This window comes from Falco naumanni, chromosome 6 (genome assembly GCF_017639655.2).
Source record: "Falco naumanni isolate bFalNau1 chromosome 6, bFalNau1.pat, whole genome shotgun sequence".
In the NCBI taxonomy this organism is placed as follows: domain Eukaryota; kingdom Metazoa; phylum Chordata; class Aves; order Falconiformes; family Falconidae; genus Falco; species Falco naumanni.
In genome coordinates, this window is record NC_054059.1 from 16211607 (window position 1) to 16232096 (window position 20490).

General features: G+C 37.3%; 1 protein-coding gene across 4 annotated transcripts in view; it reads left to right on the forward strand.

The window, feature by feature from the left end:
- Positions 1 to 16574, forward strand: part of LGSN (lengsin, lens protein with glutamine synthetase domain) — a 36332-nt gene extending 19758 nt beyond the window's left edge. For 3 of the 4 annotated variants that reach the window (XM_040597281.1, XM_040597282.1, XM_040597283.1), the window contains 3 exons: positions 240 to 1236; positions 11577 to 11755; positions 13956 to 16574. In XM_040597281.1, the coding sequence (XP_040453215.1) occupies positions 240 to 1236; positions 11577 to 11755; positions 13956 to 15155 (2376 nt within the window). In that variant the 3' untranslated portion in view covers positions 15156 to 16574. The remainder of the gene's footprint in view (positions 1 to 239; positions 1237 to 11576; positions 11756 to 13955) is intronic. The other variant, XM_040597284.1, reaches the window with a different exon arrangement.
- Positions 16575 to 20490: the final 3916 nt, after the last annotated feature.

Sequence of the window (20490 nt, forward strand, 5' to 3'; positions counted from 1 at the left end):
ATTATGAAGGCATATTCACCGATTTTGTTCTAAAACATAAGAAAAAGAATCCTGTGAGAGCTTTTTAAATCACAATACTGACCCCCAATTTGAGGATCAGTAAGTGTCCACAGAGACCTCCATCAGCAAGAAGTAATGGAAGTGCTACAAGGTAAAAGCAGCTGGTGGTTGTACTCCATTGCCATGTTCTGTTTCATTCATGCATGTTATTTGGTTGTATATTTTATTGCTGGTTACAGAACACATCTGAAAGTGACAATGATGAAGTTGATGGCAACAATATATGTGGTTTCAGAAAGAAAAAGGGAGTCAAAGGTCCTACAAAGTACATTCCTCCTTTAGAAAATGAGAAGATGGAGCTGTCCCGCACCTCAAAAATCCCAGATCCTTGTCCACTTCAAGGAACCACCAGTTCCTCAGAACCACCATCAGACCAGTCTCTTCAAAACCCAACTGGTTTCCCTCCAGTACAAAAGGACAGAAGAGGTCTTGACGGTTCCCACACTGGCAGTGACGCGGAAGAAGACATGTCTGCAGAAACACGAGAAGTCCAGGAATATGCTGACACTGGGAAAAGAAAAGCAGGAAAAATACACAAGGAAATAAATACACCAGCTAAAACAGAGCAGCCCACAGGCGCGCAACCTGTGAGGAGCACAGGGAAAGCTGGGTGTGCGGAGGCAGTGCGCAGGGGAGAGGGCAGCAAGAAGGCAGAGAGTAAGCAAGAAGAACAGGGTGCGATGCAAGAAAAAGATGTCAAGTTTCATGTGGCCAAGATGGGTGCCCTGGGCAGTACTGTGACCGCACAAGGGAGCGGTACTGCAGAGTCCTTCACGGGGGCCCCTGACATTTCTAAACGAAGTCTGCAAGAGCTGAAAAATCTGCTGAGTGAAGGGCCTCTGCCTGCTTATGGGCCCCATTACAGTGGCAAGACAGGTGGCACTTTTTCTCAGAAAAATCTGAAGCCCCGGGAGAAAACAGCTGACAAGCAGGGCCGGCCCTTTGAGGCTTTTAGTCCCCATTTTGGAGAGGAGAATCAAAAATACCACAGCTTCCACAAGGAGGGAGTGGGGCAGCAGAACAAACCTCTCTTGGTCGTCAGCTCTGCCGGGTCGGATCAGCAGCAACCAGCAGGAAGTGACGTGGATCAACTGATTCTGGGACTACCAGCAGCTTCTACACATGCAGAAAACACAGCTCCTGATATTCCGTTCGACCCCTGTGCAGGCCATGCCGGTAAGGATATTTAAACATCACCTGATGTCCTGTTAAAAAAAATATTTCTGTTGTTTTGTGGGGTTTTGTTAAGCTGCAAACTTTAGCCAGAGCTAGCGCATGAGAGAATTGATACCTGTGTTTTCCGTGTGATTGGGATGGATCAGATGTTGTACTTTACATCTATGCTGCCTTTTTTTTTTAAAATAAGGCATTTATGAATCCCAGCCGCCTGCCCAAAACTGCCACACAGAAGTGGTCATGTCTTTTTCACTGAAACTGAAATATTTTGTCATTTAAAGTGAGCACAGGCAACGGTTCCCAAAAGTCAGCTAGATACTGCAAAGCTCCGATGGCATCTGGGCTCCTTAAAATTTCCTTTTTGTTAACATTTCCAGCAGCGGAAATTGCTGCCATGTAGGGATGATGTTTTCAATTATCTGTCCTATGAGTTGACTGGAATGTAAAACCATCTCATATAAACTGTAGGGGAAGAAAAGCAAATGAGGCAGAGAACTTCCATTTACCTTCATGCTGTTCAGTAAGTCCATTTTGGAAGTGTTTACAGAGCCAATTAATTGCTACTAATAGGCTGAGATTTCTTTGAAACTGTAAAAGCTATACTTCTGGGCTAGCTGGATCAGCAAACCGAAAGCTACTATTAGCTATGATAATGTAATGGGCTTTAGCAGTTTGTTGTTTTGTGCCTATTCCAGGAAAATCAACAATTTGCTGGTTGAATAGATATCAGATTAATAGATTTCCAGGAACATCAGGCTAAGATCATACTATCAGCTTTTCAGGATCTACATTTTACCCTTACATCAGACCCTCTGTATCTCACTGGTACAAGATATATGAATCTCTTATCTTGATAAAATACCTTGTCCATCATTAACTATGTAATAAAATATAATAATAGCAATTAAATTTTTACAACAGTATTAAGTTATCCTGCTTTTTAAAATGTCTTCTTTCAGGTGGGTAGAAATATTGCTTTGCATACTCTGGAAACAGACAATTTGAATATATCAGGTGTTGTCAGCTACAGCAGGATTTCTTAGTGTGGTGTTACCCGATTTGAACAAGTCCAAACAAGAAATCCATGAACATTATCAGTGCTAACTCATGGCACTGCATGAGAAATAATAAAGCTTTGAAAAGATACTTCATGCTCAAACCACTCTCTATTCATGTCTATCAGAATAAAGAGGTTAGAGGATTATTTCTTAGCCTAAATTTGATGCTGTTCCCTGTCCAGATCACATTGGTTTTCCACATTACTTAAAGGCTGGTGAAATGCATTGACAAATTTAGATTACTACTGTTTTCTTTTTGTCTGCAAACCCAGCAAATGTATTTTAAAATACAGGAATAATTATTCTTTGTCATAATACCATTTACACGGTACAGGGAACTGATAAGATTAATTGCAGATCCCACAGGGAGGTTTCAAACCAGTTTTAGTCACTTAAAGTGAAGTGCCTAATCCAAGTTTATAACCTGTTCAGTAGGAAAAGGTAGATATTTTGGCTCTGAAGAGATATTAGGCGTTGATGAAAATTGACCTCTGAAAGTGGGCATTTCTTTCCACTCAGTAGGGACGAATTCCCATGATGATTAGTTTAGGTTATTTGCCTAACTCTGAAATGCCTAAAGCTACCTTGGGTTAGTCCTACTCTGCATCATTGGCAGTAATGATGACTGTAAGAGAACTGTGGATGAGAACTGTGAAGGAAGGTGGGGGAAAGCTGTTTTAGCTCATCAGAAACATATCAAAACCCAAAAGTTTAGGAATCTCATGAAGTTTGGATTCTATTTTGTGCTGACCAAACAAATTGTAAGGCTCAGTCTGTGTTACCACACAAGTAAAGGGAATGCACAGAAATATTTCTACTTATTTAGAAATACATGTGTTTGAAATTTAATTTTTTGAATACCTTCAGTAACTTAAGAGCAGAAAGTTTTAAATGAAATTCTGCACTCTTTAGTGAGCTGTTGAATAAACAGTATTTCCTTGCCGCCAGTGACAATTAAGGCTGATAAAAGCATAAATATTTAATGTTTATAACTAAAATATTATCTTAAATATTTTAAATATTTAAATATTAAATATTTACTTACCAAAGTGCTTGAAGTCTTGGATCTAAACATATTTCAATACTGAGTAGATCTGAAATGCAGCCTCTTGTAGTTCACAGGTTTTCAAATATTTGAACTTTCTCAAATCAGAAATCTTGTTCCAAAATGTTTGGGAAAATTACAAGAGGTTGTATTTCAGATCTACTCTGTGTTGAGATACGGCCAAAGCAGGAAGGCACCTTATTGTTCTAAAAGTACACAGTTAGGGGATAATCTCTAGAGGTCAGCAGCAGAAAGGCTAAGACATACAGCTGAACTTTAATGATTCAGTGTAATGCAGAGGACTGAAATCCAGTCATGGTAGTTATGTGGTTAACATCTCTCTAAAATAATAACTCCATATATTTTTTCCAAAATTCTGATTGGAAATTGTGGAAATATTACTGTATGTGCATTCTGTCCATTGCTTGTCAGCTCTTTTGTAAAAGAAGTGCTTGAACATGGGGAAAAAAAAAAAGAAAAGAGGCAGACATGCAAGATACTTGGTTCAGTATGAAAAGTATTACTTGGATAGTGCCAGTGAAACTGGAGCTGAAGCTAAAGCTCTTTTAATCTAATTCATCACCATGGAAAGATATAAACTGAAACATGTAGTTAATTAGGCAAATCTACTGACTGCACTAACATGAATTTAGGAATTTTATTTGCATAACTATATGTGATAATGATGTGCACTTCTGCAAATTGGTATGTAGTTGTTAATAATCTGGTGTTTCTTAAGCTGTTCAGCACTTGCATTCTTGGGAGACCAAGAGGGATTATTCCAAACAGTAAAGATTCAGATGAAATTTCAGATAAAAATTCAGATGAAATAGCATTAGTGGTGTAGTGTAGTATAGTGTAGCGGCAAAGAAATAGAAACGTTCTTCTGGAGCTGTAAGTGGACAATCAGGAGACATAAGTGGACACTTCATATTCACTGCCTCTGCAGTCATTCCTGTGGAATAACCACATCTTACACTGGCGATTACTTAGGACTATGTTTTTCACTTGCTACTCTTCTCTGCTTTTATTTTATGTAATCTGTGCTGTTCTTGCACCTTTCCTAAAGTGAAAAAACTTGAAGCCATATTATTCCTTTGTATTCCTTCCTCATCTCCTATCTGTAGTTCAAGAATTTTTTTCTAATATTTCTTTTTCAACATTTTGAACTCAACTTGAACATATCAGGGCTGAAGCTCAGCTACTTTCTAAACCTTCTTGATTACCCTTATGTTCTGTTGCAAAAACCATCATATTTTCTGCCTATTTCTTTCCTTTTCCCTCTGAACTGAGCTGTATACAACTTACTACTTTTTTTTACCTTACAAGCTGTAAGAGCAGCTATTTTTCTTTAAAGCAAATCAAAACTCTTGAGTCCTTTATCTTCCATACCAACAGCTGAAATCTTCCTGCTCTGTGACTCTGTATGATTTTCCATTTTTCCCTTCAATCTATACAAAATAAAAATGCTAAGACAACACTTCCATCCTATCTTTCTGGTCTATTTTGTCCCCTTTCGGGTGAGATCCAACTCATCTGTTTCTGGTTCCTGTATTCACACAGTAATTCTTCCTACCCATTGGAGACGCATACTTTCTTTCTATTAATAGTGAAAGGTTGCCAGAATAATTAGTTTAGACATATGTAAGTGAAATGCATTCCGTTTGATGTCTCTGCCAGCTGCTTCACTTTCTACAGCATATTCAAGAAGAGTTTAGTCTTTACCTTCAATACTGTGCAAAATCTTCCTTTCCCTAGATAACCTTGCTTCCCATTTAATGAGGCACTCTCACTCATTCTCACTTGAACTTAATAATTAGATGAAACATTTCAGACCAGAAGGGGCTACCTAGCTTGCAATAGTGTATCTCTGTTCATGCAACTATGCTCGGTGATTCCTTCCTTAAATCCAGATTTTCTGTTTGCGTTTGAAGGCAGGCATGCCACGTATGATCCATCATATTTAGGATTACTAAATATGTTAGATAGTTCCAGTGGGTATTACTCACCTTAATTTTTTTTCAGACACCTGCATATTTTGATTTCAAATCCTCTTGTCTAGGTGGAATATTTTCTAATCTTCCTACAAAATTATGGTAATTTCCTCATTCAATAAAGAAAAGCCATTTTTATAAAACACCGTGGAAGATTGAAAAATATGGGTGATTTATTTTATCTTTCATCTATTGAGAAATAAAGTCTTATTTTCTATTCAATTCTTAATGATGTAGCTCCTCTGAGAAGCTGTGTCATGTTGTTGTCATACAGTTTGGAAAGAATAATTCATGGATAATTGAAGCTGTTCATTGGTCTCTGAATTAGATATAAAAGTTAACAAAAAAGCGCTGAACTTCTCCATGACCATATCAGTAAAAAAGCCTTCTTCACAGTTAAGATCAAGAAAGCAGACTATCAAGAGACAAAGAAATGGATGGAAAAAAGTTTGAAAGTATCAGTATCAAACAGATCAGGAAAATATTTTTACTGTCTCCTATGCTTTGATAAGTTTCTGGTATGCTTACATATTTATTCCCATAAGGGGTTAGTGGTCTTGTAGAGAGGCAAAAATATGAGGTAGGAAATAACTTTTTATTTACTTTACTGCAGAAATCAAATACTTTACTGACCTATCAGTAATAATTTTTGGCAAAACTGGTTTTGGGTGAAACAGAAATGTAAATTATATAATGTTTTCAAATGAAAATGCCTCTGATCACTATTCATATCAATAGTACTATTCAAATGTAACCCAGTACTTATGTCCATGTTCATATTAAAAAACAGATGGGAATAGAAAAGAGAGGTTTTAAATATTACCACTAAAAATTATATCTAGCATAGGAAAAGCTGTCATAGAAGGGCTGAGAAATAGAGGCTCTTAATGTTTGCAGACAAATGGGAGAGCACTAATTAACATGCTGTACAAACAAAGTAGACTGGCTGTTCTTAAATACACAAATAAAAGCCCTGTAAGGAAGAGCAGATGTATTTAAATTAGCACTGACAGGAATTTCCATAGGACTCAGAGGAGTGTAGGTGTTGATTACCCTGTAGGACTCACTGCTAATGGATATCATCAGCACCATGTATTCGTTTTTATAAAGGGAGTCAATATTCATATAGATCATCAGAGCCCTCATGTAATCGGTTGACCTTGGCTGGGTGCCAGGTGCCCACCAAACTGCTCTGTCACTGCCCTCCTCAGCAGAACAGGGTTGGAAGAAAATAAGATGGAAAAAAACCCCTTGTGGGTCAAGGTAAAGGCAGTTTAATGAAACAACAGCAAAATTTGCGCATGTGGAAGTGAAGGAAAAACAAAAGACGTTATTCTCTGCTTCCCATCATCAGGCGATGTTCAGCCACTTCCCAGGAAGCAGGGCTTCAGTGCATGTAGCAGTTGCTCTGGAAAACAAATGTTGTAAATAGCAAATGCCCCCCTCCCTGCTCCTTTCTCTGAGCTTTTATTGCTGAGTAGGCATTGTATGGTACGGAATATCCCGTTGGTCACTTTGGGCCAGCTGTCCTGTCTATGTCCCCTCCCAAGATCTTGCCAACCCCCAGCCTAGTGGTGAGAGGGGGAGGTTGGAGAGGCAGAGACAGCCTTGGTGCTGTGCGAGCACAGCGCTATGGGGGCTGCTATGGGGCTCAGCCAGACCCAATACACCTCAGTATTAGATTTCCAAGGATGAAGAAGAAATTAAGACAACTTTGGATATTAACCCTTCTAGTCCTAACAACAAGACCACCTTTTCAGTAAAGAACTGCAAAACCCATCGTTCTCTTTAGACAGATTCTTTTGCAGGGAACACCTTGCCTTTCCTGTTAATAGCCAGTGCCCAAGAGAGCTCTAGAGTGACGAAATGATGCCTTGACTGGCATACCAATTGCTATGCTCGCAAGGGTTTTTATTTCCCTACTACACTGAGACAGTACCAGGTGCCACAGCGTGCCACAGAGCAGAGGGATGTGTGCTCCTGTGTGGGACAGGCGTGCCCAGACTTCATCAGGACAGGAGGGTGAGCAGCAGCGGCATGGCTGCAGCAGGGTCGTGTCAGGAGGGAGCATGGCTGGTACAGCTGGTGCTGCTGGAGAGGCAGTGGGAGGAAGATGCTGGGGAAGAACTGATGGAAACACGTCTCTTTTTCCAGGGCATGATTTGTACCTGGAGTCTACCTGCTGGTGTCTGTTGTTATTGCCTTATGTTACATTGGTGGTCATGTTTCTCGGTGAAGAGTTTCAATATTACTACATTTTTCAGGTCAGCCTGTTCCTGTTATTGTCAACTCCCTGGAAACAGGTAGCACGTTCTTTTCATTTCATCAGTTTGACACAGCCACCTCTTATAGAGCTGAGAAATTGTTTGCTTTAGATGCGGTGTGATCTAATAAGGGACCATGGGAAAGGATTTCTTTGAACAAGCAGATAAAGACAGATTGATCTGGGACGTGCACTTTCTTCTATTGTTGCACTTTTCTATTGCTGAGAAGATAAAGCTGATGTTAACCATTTGTTGTAGCCTTATGTAAGCTGCCTTCAGCAATTTGAATGATTTCAATATTAATAACCCAAGAGTGGTGCCACTCTTCTGCTAGAAATAATAATAAAACCTATAAAATTTGTAGATTTTTTGGTAATATTTTTAGTTCTGTGTTATTAATAATTTTTAAATATGTAAAATAATTTCTTTAAATTTGCAGATAATTTATACTACTTACAGAAGAAAAATGAGTAATAGTAATTGTTTCTCAGTGGTAACTTAAATGGGAAATACACATCGAACCATAGAAACACAAACATAATGTGCTTTTCTGTTTACTACTGATTTGATATAGATATCTAAGGATCTGTATGTACCATTCTGCTTTAAGAAAGATGGCCAGTCTGGATTTATATTTGATTTTTAAACTGAAAATCTGAACCAAAATCTGAGAATGTTGTGAAACTTACATTCATGTTTCCACAAGTAGATTTTCTGAAATGAAAATAATGATGCCAGTATTTCTAGGGGCCCAGAGAGCTAGGGAAACAGTTATACTCATGAACACAGTCCTCCCTCATAAGCATGTAAGAACTTTAGACTGTGTATCTAAGTCAGCTAGACCTGTCTAATACTTACTTATTAGCTACCTTATCTCTAGTAACTAATGCTCTGGGTAATGACCGTAAGGACTGGGAAAGGACAGAGTACTCAGTTCCTTAGTATACCTTTCCAAACTTTAGCCATCACTGGTTTCACAGACTTAGTTTGCCCATGATTTATGTAGCAGCTATCAAGAAAATACATTTTGGGACTTGTGCTGGAGAAAAGTAAGTACTGTCAGTAGTTATTTCACTAAAGATTATTTAAGAAATAGATCCCTTTTTATATTTCCAAAATCAGAGGTATTAAGTTATGATATTTTTTATCTATCATACAATTTACAGAAATTTATTTCAATGGGAAAGATAATCTGCAAATGATTTAAAAGATGAACTTCCTCTAAAAAGCGTGTGAAAGCTGCAGGAGTGTTTTTATTGATCCTAACAGATTTTGGATTAAGGCTATGGTAAATGAATAAGTATCTGTCTTTTGTCTAGTGGGCTGTCTAGACTGGTATATAACCTAATTTTACACTAATACTGGATCAATATATAAATTTTATTCTCATAATTTAAAAGTATCTGTCATTAATCATAACAAGTCCAAGTGGAGAAGACAAATTCTTGCTTCTTCAATTTCATTTGTGCTTGCTTAGTGTTCTACAAAAACATTACTTTAGAGGAATATTCTGTTACTTGATGTTATTTCAAATAATCTAGTCCTGTATTAATGCATTTATTCAAATAACTTTAGCTTGAAGATAATAGATATATACAAAATTTGGAAAATTGCCTACCACTGGTAGATGTTTAAATTAAGTATATTTGTAGCTGTACTTTTAAAATAAATCCATGCATCATTAATATGAATGCATATCACGTTTGTGTTTTTCTAAGATATTGATTTTATATCACTTATGTCTCTTAGGAATACCAATCTAAAGAATTACTTAGGTCAGAGTCGAAGTTGTTGTTTTCATGTATTATATGTTTTTATCTGGAAAATATTTGTTCAGTAGATGCAAATTTAACAGGTAACATTTTGGAGAGTTATAAGAAATACTTGCAAAATGTACATCAAAAGTACAATGTTCTGATGTCAAGGGTTGCCAGTCAAACTTTACTTTGAGTAATATGAAGACATAAAAATCTCTGTGTGATAGGTAGACAGGAAACATCTACCGTCTTTGCTCAGGACATTAAACACGTGTAGAATAAGAGGTGGACCACTGCTTTTACAAAGGCAAAAAGGCTTTTTACTTTTTTACTCAGGCTTCTGTCCCTGGAGTTGAAGAAAATGCTACTCACTGTAATCTGCAGGAAGATTTTCAGAATAATTTAAAATTCTATTAATCTAATAAATAGCCACAGTTTATTATCTGTTATTAACTTCTAATTGATGGTCAAGTTCATAAAGAGGTCGTATCTGCTAAATGAAAGTAAACATTTATGTTGTAAAACAACGTTATGGGATGACTGAAGTGGTATTTGAATAGCTGTTACTGGGATGACATACACAAGACAAGGCCAGTTTACATTTCTCCCCTGCTTGCTATTGTGTTTTGGCAGCATCTCTAGCAGAGTGAGTGTTACACAAAATATTTAAACAGGACTTCCTCATGTAATGCATATCTTGTAAAGGACATAGTGCCCTAATGTTCATAGAAGACAGTGGAAAAAAGCTGTTTCCATAAGCAGCTTACAGCTGAAGCAGACCAAGGGGAAATATGTCATGAGAAGAAGTGGATGTGACAAAATTATTCTTTTCTTGCTTCTACCTTTTTGATTTTTGCTGTATTTTCCTATAGACTCTTACATTTACTTAAAATTTTGTCCTGTGCTTTCACCTGTCATTCCTCAGGGAACACTGTTGTTACTTAACCTCTTGTACTTTACTGACCTAAAGCACCCTTGTCACCTCCTTGCCATCTGAAGCTGGAAGATGCAACGGTTTTGAGGAATCTGTGACTGTGGATAGATTTGCTGTCTTCTCAGGGAATAACCAGACAGCCTTGTGCTGGGTGAGCTGGAAAGCCTCCTTACAGCCTCGCAGCTGGCGGTCCTACTAGCCCCAAAGGAGAGGTCAAAAAGATGTGTGTGTGCCTGCTGGCTACTGCTAAAGGAGGTCTGCTCTAGTTTGGGTAGTTTGGCTCTGGAGAGATTGGGAGTGCTCCCGCCACCCTTTGCTGTGCCTCAGCATGAAGCTTTTAACTTCCACTTGAAGGGTGGTGGTGAATGGTTGCTGTTGGTGATCTTCCATTGTAGATCTGAATGTTCTGCAAAATTTCATCTGATCATATTCTCAGGAAGAATGGAGGAATTTCCTCCTAGAAATGCAGAAAGAAATATTTTTTCACATTTTTTTCCGTATCTTAATATAAAATTTTACCCTTGGTCTATTTAGTTTATTGTGCTAAATGGAAATTAATCTCTTATGTAGTCTAACTTGAATAATAACAATACATAGTAAAAAGAAAAGCAGGCTAAAAGATAGGGAGGTTTGTGAGATGAAGTCACTATGCCCAGCTCTTTGCTCCATGCCAGAAGTTATACTCAGATGTTACTGCTTTCATGCCAAGAAGTTTATACAGTCCCACAGCTGCTGTAATACAGTTAAGAAGACAACACTTTAACAGAAAATGAATAAATGTATAAACTTCTCTTAAAAGTCTGCTGCCTGTGGTGGAGGAGACTGCAGTCCTCCTCAGGAGGTCTTGAGAAAGGTTTAGTAGAAGATAAGTGCCCTTTTTGTCGTGTTTCTGTATCCATGCACTTTTCAAAGGCATTGAAGAAATATATCATCTGAATTCTATCAGCTTTCAGTGGGAAATAGGTATCCAGCTGCTATTTGTCCTCCTAAAAGCACCCAATGAAGCAGCTGAGGTATCCCTCGGAAATTCCTGACTTTACTACATGATTCCCCTGCATTCTCTTGAAAAAAAGTTTATCAATCATTCAAAAATCCAAGGGATTTTGTACAGGTCCTCAGGGGGAAAAAGTGTGTTTATTTACAAAAATGTTTCATGATCCATATCTTTTCCTTATTTTTGTTTTTACACTCCATGTCACAGTTCCCCACTATTGCACTTTTTAGGAGAACAGCCTGTATTCCAGCATTCATTATTTTGTTTGACGTGAGCATTCCTCTTCACTTATAGCATCCAGCAGAGAGTCTGATGTAAACAGCCTCGGAGGTCCAACTCTCCTTCACCTGTTCTCTCATATTGAATTTATTAAGCAGCAGATGGCCAGGGACAACGTACAGTTTGTCAGATTTGAATCGATAGACCTCCATGGTGTGTCAAGATCAAAGAATGTTCCTTCTCGCTTTTTTCACGTAAGTTTTCTGGTTTCTAGCTGTACCTTTATGTTTTCATGGCCCTGTCCTTAACCTATATTTTTTCCATAGTGCAGGGAGAAACCCAAACTTAGAACAAATTATCTGTTCCCTCCACTTGTTCCCAAGGGATCTGGACTTTTTTTCATTACTGCTATCAGCTATTTCTCTGTTCCCTCAAACAGTAACCTAGTTAAATAAGGCCAGTACTTTCAGTTTTTTGAACTTCTAATAATCTCTTCCCTCAGAATTATCTTTTCAGATTTAATGCATTATAAGGATTTTGTTTTACTGAACATCAGGAAATTGCAAAAAGAAAAGAATAAACACTGAAAGAAAATGACTGAATGAAAATCACTTTAGTTATGAGAAATTTTATAGTCATCAATCACAATAGAAAATACTATTGGGTTTCATGATGACTGAATAGTAATATTTGCCATATTAATGATTCAGGAAATAAGAATCAAATTAGGAAGCAATCCTCACAATGTGTATCCTTGATGAATCAGCCTTTCCAGTATATTGCTTGTGCGATACTTCATGTGCGTAACTACAACATACTTTCACTTCACATATCACTAAGAATATTTTTAAGCTTTACTGAGTGATCACAAAAAAAATTGTTGAGCACTTTTGTTTCAAATTCCTTTTGAAGTCTAAGCTGTATTTTGTTATTTCTCTTTTAGATGTTGCTAAACTGCAACTCTATCATCTAGATAAAATTTTCTCTCTCTGTTGTCATTTGGATTTTATCAAAATGAACTTTCAGTAATTTAGGTTTTTGTGAGGGGCTGTAGGTTAATTGTAACTTCACTTTCAGCTGCTATATCAAATTGCAAATGCCTAGATCAACTTGTTCAAAGACAGCTTTTGTGTTTACCTTACCATCTAAACAAATTGGAACTTTGCATGGCAGTCTATATTTCTGGACACTAAAAAGATGTGTATGCATGTACACACACACGTATGCATACAGAGCAACTGAGAGTAATTTCCTTTTTTTTGGGGGGGGGGGAAGAGCATAAGTGTTTGGGGGAGGGAGAGGTAGTACTATAGGGTAATCATCTTCAACACCTTTTCAGTATCAAAGGGACATCTTAGACATCTTGGAGCAGTATTCACCATATTGTGCGGTTTTGGTTATGTGTCACACAGGCAGAATCACTACCACTAAACTACCACCTACTTAAGAGAAGGTGGACTTGATTTATGTATTTATTTTACGAGAAGCCACCATATGCAATTTGAGGTATTTCAACAATTTTCCATCTGGATAGGCAAAATTTTGGTTTTTTCAGCTCTGAGCTTGCCCCTTCCTAGGTTTGTTCTGTCTCCCCTGCTCACTCTGATGGCGATCCTTTCCCTTAGAAGAATAAAGGTAAGATGTAAACATAAGCCAAATTTCACTTGGTAGAACTTGGCATAATTGCAGTTTTCATCAGCTAAAGGTTTGAATATATGGTAAGTTGTAAAGGTGCTTGTTTGAAGGTAGACGGTCCTCCCCTGGGGTTCTATCTACATTTCATTTGTGTAAGCTGAACCTCTGTCTTCAAATGGGGAAGGACAACTATGGGTTTATCCTGTTTACTATACAGGAGAGCACCGGAACATTAGAATAATTTCTCATGTGGAAGTGCTTCCCTGCCATTTTACCCCCAGACTTATTAAGTCCAGAAAGTGAGACTTTTCAGTTAAACTGTGCATCTGAAAAGCAGTGAGGTTATGTGTTAATGGCATTTAAAGAGAAGACACAACCTGAATTCATATTGCCATGAGTCTTGTGTGGTCACTTGGATATATGTTAAGGAAATACTCAGAGGATATGGAAGCCTAATACAGTATAGATATGTTTGACTTGCAACTTTTGTACCTAACTGGTGATGTCCATAATTGTATAAAGACCATGCAAGAATAAGTGTTGAACATTTGTTTGTTTTTTTATAGAAACTTAAAAATCGGTCATTTGGGATACTTGATGCCAGGGTTTTCATACCAATCTTGTAGAAGGTTGTTCTGTTTCATAACGACACAGAACTGGCTGTTGCTCTCCACTTCGGTGATCACTGCATTTCAGTGTTCTTTCAGGAAAAATACTATGATTCTTACTGAGAATCTGAGTTTTATATATTTTACATACATAAAAATACCATTCAGTTCTTTTCTCATTTGGTAATCTGTGATTCTGCTCTGTGTTTAGGAGAAAGCAATTCACGGTGTTGCCATGCCCAGAAGTTATCTTGAGCTGACATTGAATCCTAAAGATAATGAATTAGATTACATAAATGCAACCAATTTTAATTGTGACATAATCCTGAACCCTGATTTATCAACGTTTCGAATATTACCCTGGACTGAGCAGACGGCAAGAGTGATATGTGATTCCTTCACCGTGCTGGGCAACCCGCTAATGACCTCGCCGAGGCACATTGCCAAGAAACAGCTGAGCCAGCTTCAGGACAATGGTTTTTCTCTGCACTCTGCCTTCACTTATGAATTTTGTATTTATGGCATTACTGAGGTTGTAAATTCGAAGACAATATCCTTTCCTGCAGCCACGATACTAAATAACCATGACCAGACTTTCATTCAGGAGCTCATTGAAGGAATGTATTATGCTGGTGCCAACATTGAAAGCTTTTCTTCTTCCAGTGGGCCTGGGCAAATGGAGATCACTTTTCATCCAGCATTTGGCATAGATGCTGCTGACAGTGCCTTCACATTTAGAACGGGCATTAAAGAGGTAGCTAAGAAGTATAACTATGTGGCTAGCTTTTTCTCAGAATCAGGTTTCTACAATTCAGGGGCTCTTTCACATAGCCTGTGGGATTTGAATGGCCAGAAGAATTTGTTTTCTGCTGGTTATGGAGTTGAGGAGCTCTCAGATATTGGAAAAAATTGGTTATCGGGTCTCTTGGCACACACAGCAGCTATCAGCTGCTTGATGGCTCCTACCACCAGCTGCCGTAAGCCTTATTCTAAATACAGTAAAGAATCAAAAGAGACTGTAAATGCAAAATGGGCATATAATGATAACAGCTGTGCCTTTAATGTCAAATGCCATGGTGGAAAAGGCACTCAGATCGAGAATAAATTAAGTTCTGCTACAGCAAATCCCTACCTGGTGCTTGCTGCCACTATTGCTGCGGGTCTAGATGGAGTGAAGAGAGGGCTTAGGTATGATGATATGCTCCAAGAAGAAAATCACACTGCTGACCTGAAACATTCCTCAGTCCCTCTGAAACTGGAAGATGCTCTTGTTGCACTTGAGAAAGATTCATGCATTAAGGAAGCATTAGGCGAAACTTTTATCCGATACTTTGTTGCCATGAAACATTATGAGTTAGAAACTGAAGAAATGGATAGTGAAAGGAATAAATGCCTGGGTTATTTTATTTAGAAGGAGCACTCTTCTGTAGTGATGCCGTGTAAATGCATACAGTGAATGGCTAAGAATCTTGAAATTAGTAAATATATTTTAAAATGTTTTTAATGCTTTGGGAATTTCCCTCTCTCCTTTGTATAGTACATGGTGACTTGACTGCATTTTATTGTCCATGTACATTCAGGACAGTGCAAAGCTGATACTCATAAAATAACTTCAACAGGCTTTTAAAAAACATTTTTTTTTTCAATTTAAGTGAACAGACTTGCTGGTGAAAAGAAGGAAAGAGGTGAAAGGAGCATCTGTACAACTGTAATGGGACTGTGCAAAGTGCAGAGAAGTAGGAATAATGGGGGTGGGTAAGGCAAAGGGAAAGGAGAACTGGTGAAGGAGGAAAATTTCTTGTTCAGCATGGTTATGGGATTTCTCCCAGACTATCCAGTAGCTGAAGGGTGGCTAAACCAGAAGAATCTGATAAACCAGGCTAGAATGATGAACATTGCAGAAAGAGGGGCAAAGGATTGTGGCTGTAGAACCTGAGGGCCAGGAGAGGAATTATAAAATAATCCATACATCAGGAATTCTGCTGCTGAATGAGGTTTGCAAGAATTATGGTGAATAACGATACTAAAAGAAATCAAATGGTGGCTTTAAGAGGGAATTGTTCATAGAAAGCCAGGGGTATAAGGCCACTGTGCAATAAAAAAGGAGCTGGTATTATGTCTGTTTTGATAATTAATGGGTTAGTGCAGAGTTGTATGGCAAATGAGGAAAAAAAGGGCAAAGAAGCCAGAGAACTAAGAGCTCCAACTGGACTTTATTGGGAAACCTAATGTTATCAAGGATGAGGAAGATGACAGTGAAGAGAGGAACAGAAACGGTAGATTAAAACCAAAAAGAACAAGTGAAGATGTGAATTCAGAGACTGGCAAATAGTGGCTAAAGCAGAGGAAGAGAAGACTCATCATAAAATTAGAAATGGCAGCTGGTGTAAAGAAAAATAAAGGTTTTGGAATGGCAAGAGGTGGGTTTTAGATGTGTTCTCTGTTTTCGTTACTGTTGCCACTGTCATCCTTTGCTATTAAAGATAACCCTCATTTCATACCCCACCTCCACATGAATTGTGATTTCTGATGTTCTTTATCTTGTCACAATATTTTGATCTATGTGTAGGAAAGTGTGAGTGAAAGTGTTTAGTCATCATTGCAGTAAAAATAAGATTCAGCCAATGCCTCTGTCAACTTGCAGAACTAGGAGGTGTGAACAGAAATGTGCTAGTTGCCTACTGATGGATCTTCCACTCTTCCCCTATGGAGTATTGTACTTGAAATGTATTTACCTGGTACACAAACACTTTCTGTGGAATTCCAAAGAAGAACTCACTTTATACTCAGGTAGCAAGAGGGAATAAATAATCTAAGAAAATATGATAAATGCATTCCCTTGTTTCAGTCTGTGCTTGGTGGGTGGATTTGCTTCCCTCCTTTACTCACCTGACACATTTTTTTTTGGGTGCCTCACCTCATGAGACTGTTTTTCTTTGTTCCAGGCTGATTTACATCGGTCAGTTCTAGCCTTGCATTTAAGCTGAACTTCCCATTCTGAAAATATGCCTCTCTTTTGCTGCCCTACAACTTTTTCAGGGGCTCTGGGAATCTGTGTGTCTTCTGACCTGTCTCCTGTCTTCTTCTGGTTGTTTCCCACTCTCATCCTCACAAGCTCCTGGCAGAAGACACCCATAAAAATTCTTTCCTTGCTCAGACAGCTTACTTATTATACTCATTATTTAGTCCCAACAGTCACATGGGCTAAGAGCTATTCCTTGGTTCTTCATCTGGCAAGGATGTACTAAAGCACAACACTGCATGTATGACGTGTGTTAATGTGGTTGATAGGATTTTTTTATGGTAGTAAATACTTTGGCTAAGTAAAACTATACCAGAAAAGGCTATGGAACATGTATTAAGATTCTGCGGTCATAATGATTTTAATTTCAAAGTTTATCTAGAAGTTGATCTCGAAATAGAAACACATTCCCACACCAGAGTTTCCAAAATCCAGTTTTAGATCTGTATCTGCTTTTCACAAATTATTCTTTAAAAATAAAGCATATTCAACAAAACATAAGTGAACTCAGTCTTCTCAATGAAATACCTTATAAAATTGAGTTACATTGCTCTTTCAGTTCTTTTGGGACTTGGATAAGCCTACCCTGTCATAACACTGACCACATTTTGAAGTTGAAAATAGAGAAGATATTTAAGTTCGCTTTCTACGTTTTACTTCTGGACCTGATTATAAGGATGGCAAAATGAATGAAAGAATCAGATAAAAAAATATATTTTTCTCTTAATTTTATATATGTTAGTAGGATGCCATGCTACTTACTTATGAAAATTTTCAAATAATTTTTTTTTGTGTGGGTTTATAAGGCACTTTGTGGTTTGTCTTGGATTTATATTTATCTGTCACTCTGTACAGTCACTTTTAAACAGAAAATATATAATGAACTTCCATAATTGAGTTTAATGAACATGAAGTTCATTATTTATACTGTATGTATTATCCATATTGCTTTTGTATCACAGCATTGAAGAAATAGCAACAGATCTAACCCTTGTGTTGTATATGTCCAACTATCTGATTAAATTCAGTTAAAAAAACATTATTTAGGAATAAAAAATGTCTGGAACTGTTGTTCTTCAGGTTATCTTATAACAAGGTAAGATAAATCTACATGTATTTTTAACTGGTCCTCAATGACATAGGTTCTGAAAAGGCAGTGACTAGACTATATGATTAAATAAAAAAATGTCATGTTTCTGGCAAATCAATGCCCCCATCGATGCCCCATTCCTCCCCGCCCCCCCCCCCCCCCCCCCCCCCTTCTTTTTTTAATAGAAGTTTCACAAATACAGCTTGAAGCTAGTGTGTCCTAAATTTTGGTCGATATTTTGTCCGATACTGGTTCAATACTGGTTCCTAAATATGTTCTATAAAATAAAAAATAAAATAACTCCAATTCTGTGTCAAAACCTAAAAAATATATCATAGTAAGCAGTTATGAACTTTTAAAGTTGTGTGCATCCCCAAACAAATTTTCTTGCATATTCTTCAGAAATGCAATGAGAAAAGAAAACTACTTCACACTGCTCAGTTGAAATTAATTCCTATTGAGTGCCATATGGCTGACATTTCATCTTGACGTGTTGTCTGAAAATACTCTTCACTGTTCTACAGGTCCAAGATCAAAGTCTTGAGCATGACTAGTTTGATAAGATAACTTAAACTTGTGCAGTGTTATAAATTAAAAAAGAAAAAAAGAAAAAAGGCATTTGAAATCTGTAGTTTTACATTAGCTCCTGCTGACTTTCTAGGATGTTAGTGTCAGATGTTAGAAAACCTTATATAAGAATTTTCTGATATTAATAAAGCATCTTTTAATCCTTTCAGCTTTAAGCAGACTATAAATTTATATCTTTGTTGACAAGATAGTACTACTTTTGACATTGTGCTATGATGTGACTGCTTTTTCTACATGTTTGTCCTTGCTGGGCCTTGGTTCCACAACATACAGAAGAATTACAAGGAACATCGCTATAAAATCCTAATCCTAACTTACAAGAGGTGGCTTTTGCAATGCCAGCATGGTAAAGGCATTATGGTAGTTTGCAATTTTGATTGCAGATATGCAGATAAATAAAGTTGCTAGGCCTAGCTAAGCTTTTTGATCAATACCATTAATAATCATTAAATAAACATTCCCTCAAAGTAGTGAAAGGATTTTATTCTTTTTTTTAACAGGGAAAAGTTAGAAAACATTTTTATAATTAACAACTAGGGTATATAGACTTTTATGGAAGACTATTCCATATTGCATAAGCTGTATAACCTATGTAGCATTTGCATCATTGCTGTAAATCAGCAAATCTTTTCACTGAAAAGGAAACTTAGTCTTGTTTACAATGTGCAGTGGGAGTTTTTCCACAGAAAGTGTATCCCAGAGAAGGAGATGGTAAATTTAGGTGATATTTTTCAAAGTGAAGGAGATGGTAAATTTAGGTGATATTTTTCAAAGTCATTTATTAATTAAAACATTTGATCCAAAACTAGTAGCAAATAAAGATAACGCAGTGTATAATTTCAGTGGAGCAGCAAATTAGTTAAATTTTATAGAATAATCTGAAAAGAGAAATAGATAATTATAAAAGATTTTCCTGTCAAAAATGGAAGTAGGTATAGAATAGGATTTGACAGGGATCTGTCCTGGAGTCCAGTGTTCATTGTTTTCCCTGATCATCTGGCTAATGAAACAGAACAGGCTTACTGTTTTCTAAAATACCAAACTTGTGATATTTTCTCCACTAATGTCAAAGGACAAGGTAAAAAGAAAAAGTGATTTCAACAAATTGGAAAATATTCTGGAGAAAAAAAAAAAGTGTACTTGAATAAGGGTAAGTGCAAGATACTAATTAAGACGGGGGTGCGAATTGCCCAAGTATGGTTTGTTGAGAGAGAAGCCTGGGCAGTCATTTCACTGGCTCAGCAATTTCCAAGCAGCAGGAGATCAGGAAATATAAACAAGGGTATAGCTTGCAAGAACCAGAAACTGATCCTTTTGCTCAATTAAATTCTTCTCAGAATTTTATTATAAAGTGGCACACTTTAAACACATGTAGATTAATTAGAGAAAATCCAGTGAGAACAAAAGCAGATGATTCTAAATCCAGGTAGGACCTATTTACTAGGAAGAACAGAATGACTTTGTTTAGCTTAGAAAGAGGAGACAAGATATAGGTGTTAATCATGGTTTTCAGGTATGTAAAGGATGTAGCTAAGTAGCAGAGTATTATCTTTCCTTCCTGTCCATTCCTGTTAGAACAGAATATTAGATTTATATCAAAGAATATATAGACTAGACAGTCTGGAAAACTTCATAAGTGTTAAGAAGAATGAAACTGGTACCAGGTAGGTATCTGTGGAAAGTGGCAGGGTATTAATAAGGGACACACTGAAGTGTAATTTATGATGTACTAAGGTAGTACACCATTAGATACATAATGTTTGCTGATACAATAAGCTGGCCCATTTTTCTTGTTTGCTGGGATCACGTTGCTGTGTGATTGTGGAACAGACAGACTGTGCTCATTGAGTTTATAGGAAAGAAAAATACTTAATCTATTTTAGAAGATCAAAAAATAGTTAAATCACATTTTTTTTTAGTGGGGAATTCTGTTAATAATGTGTGTATGCAGGGAGTAAGGTAGACCAGAATATATGTACTAGCAATGCAGTCGGAACATCTGGCTTACCTACAATTAGACACACCATGTAATGAAATAATAGGAAC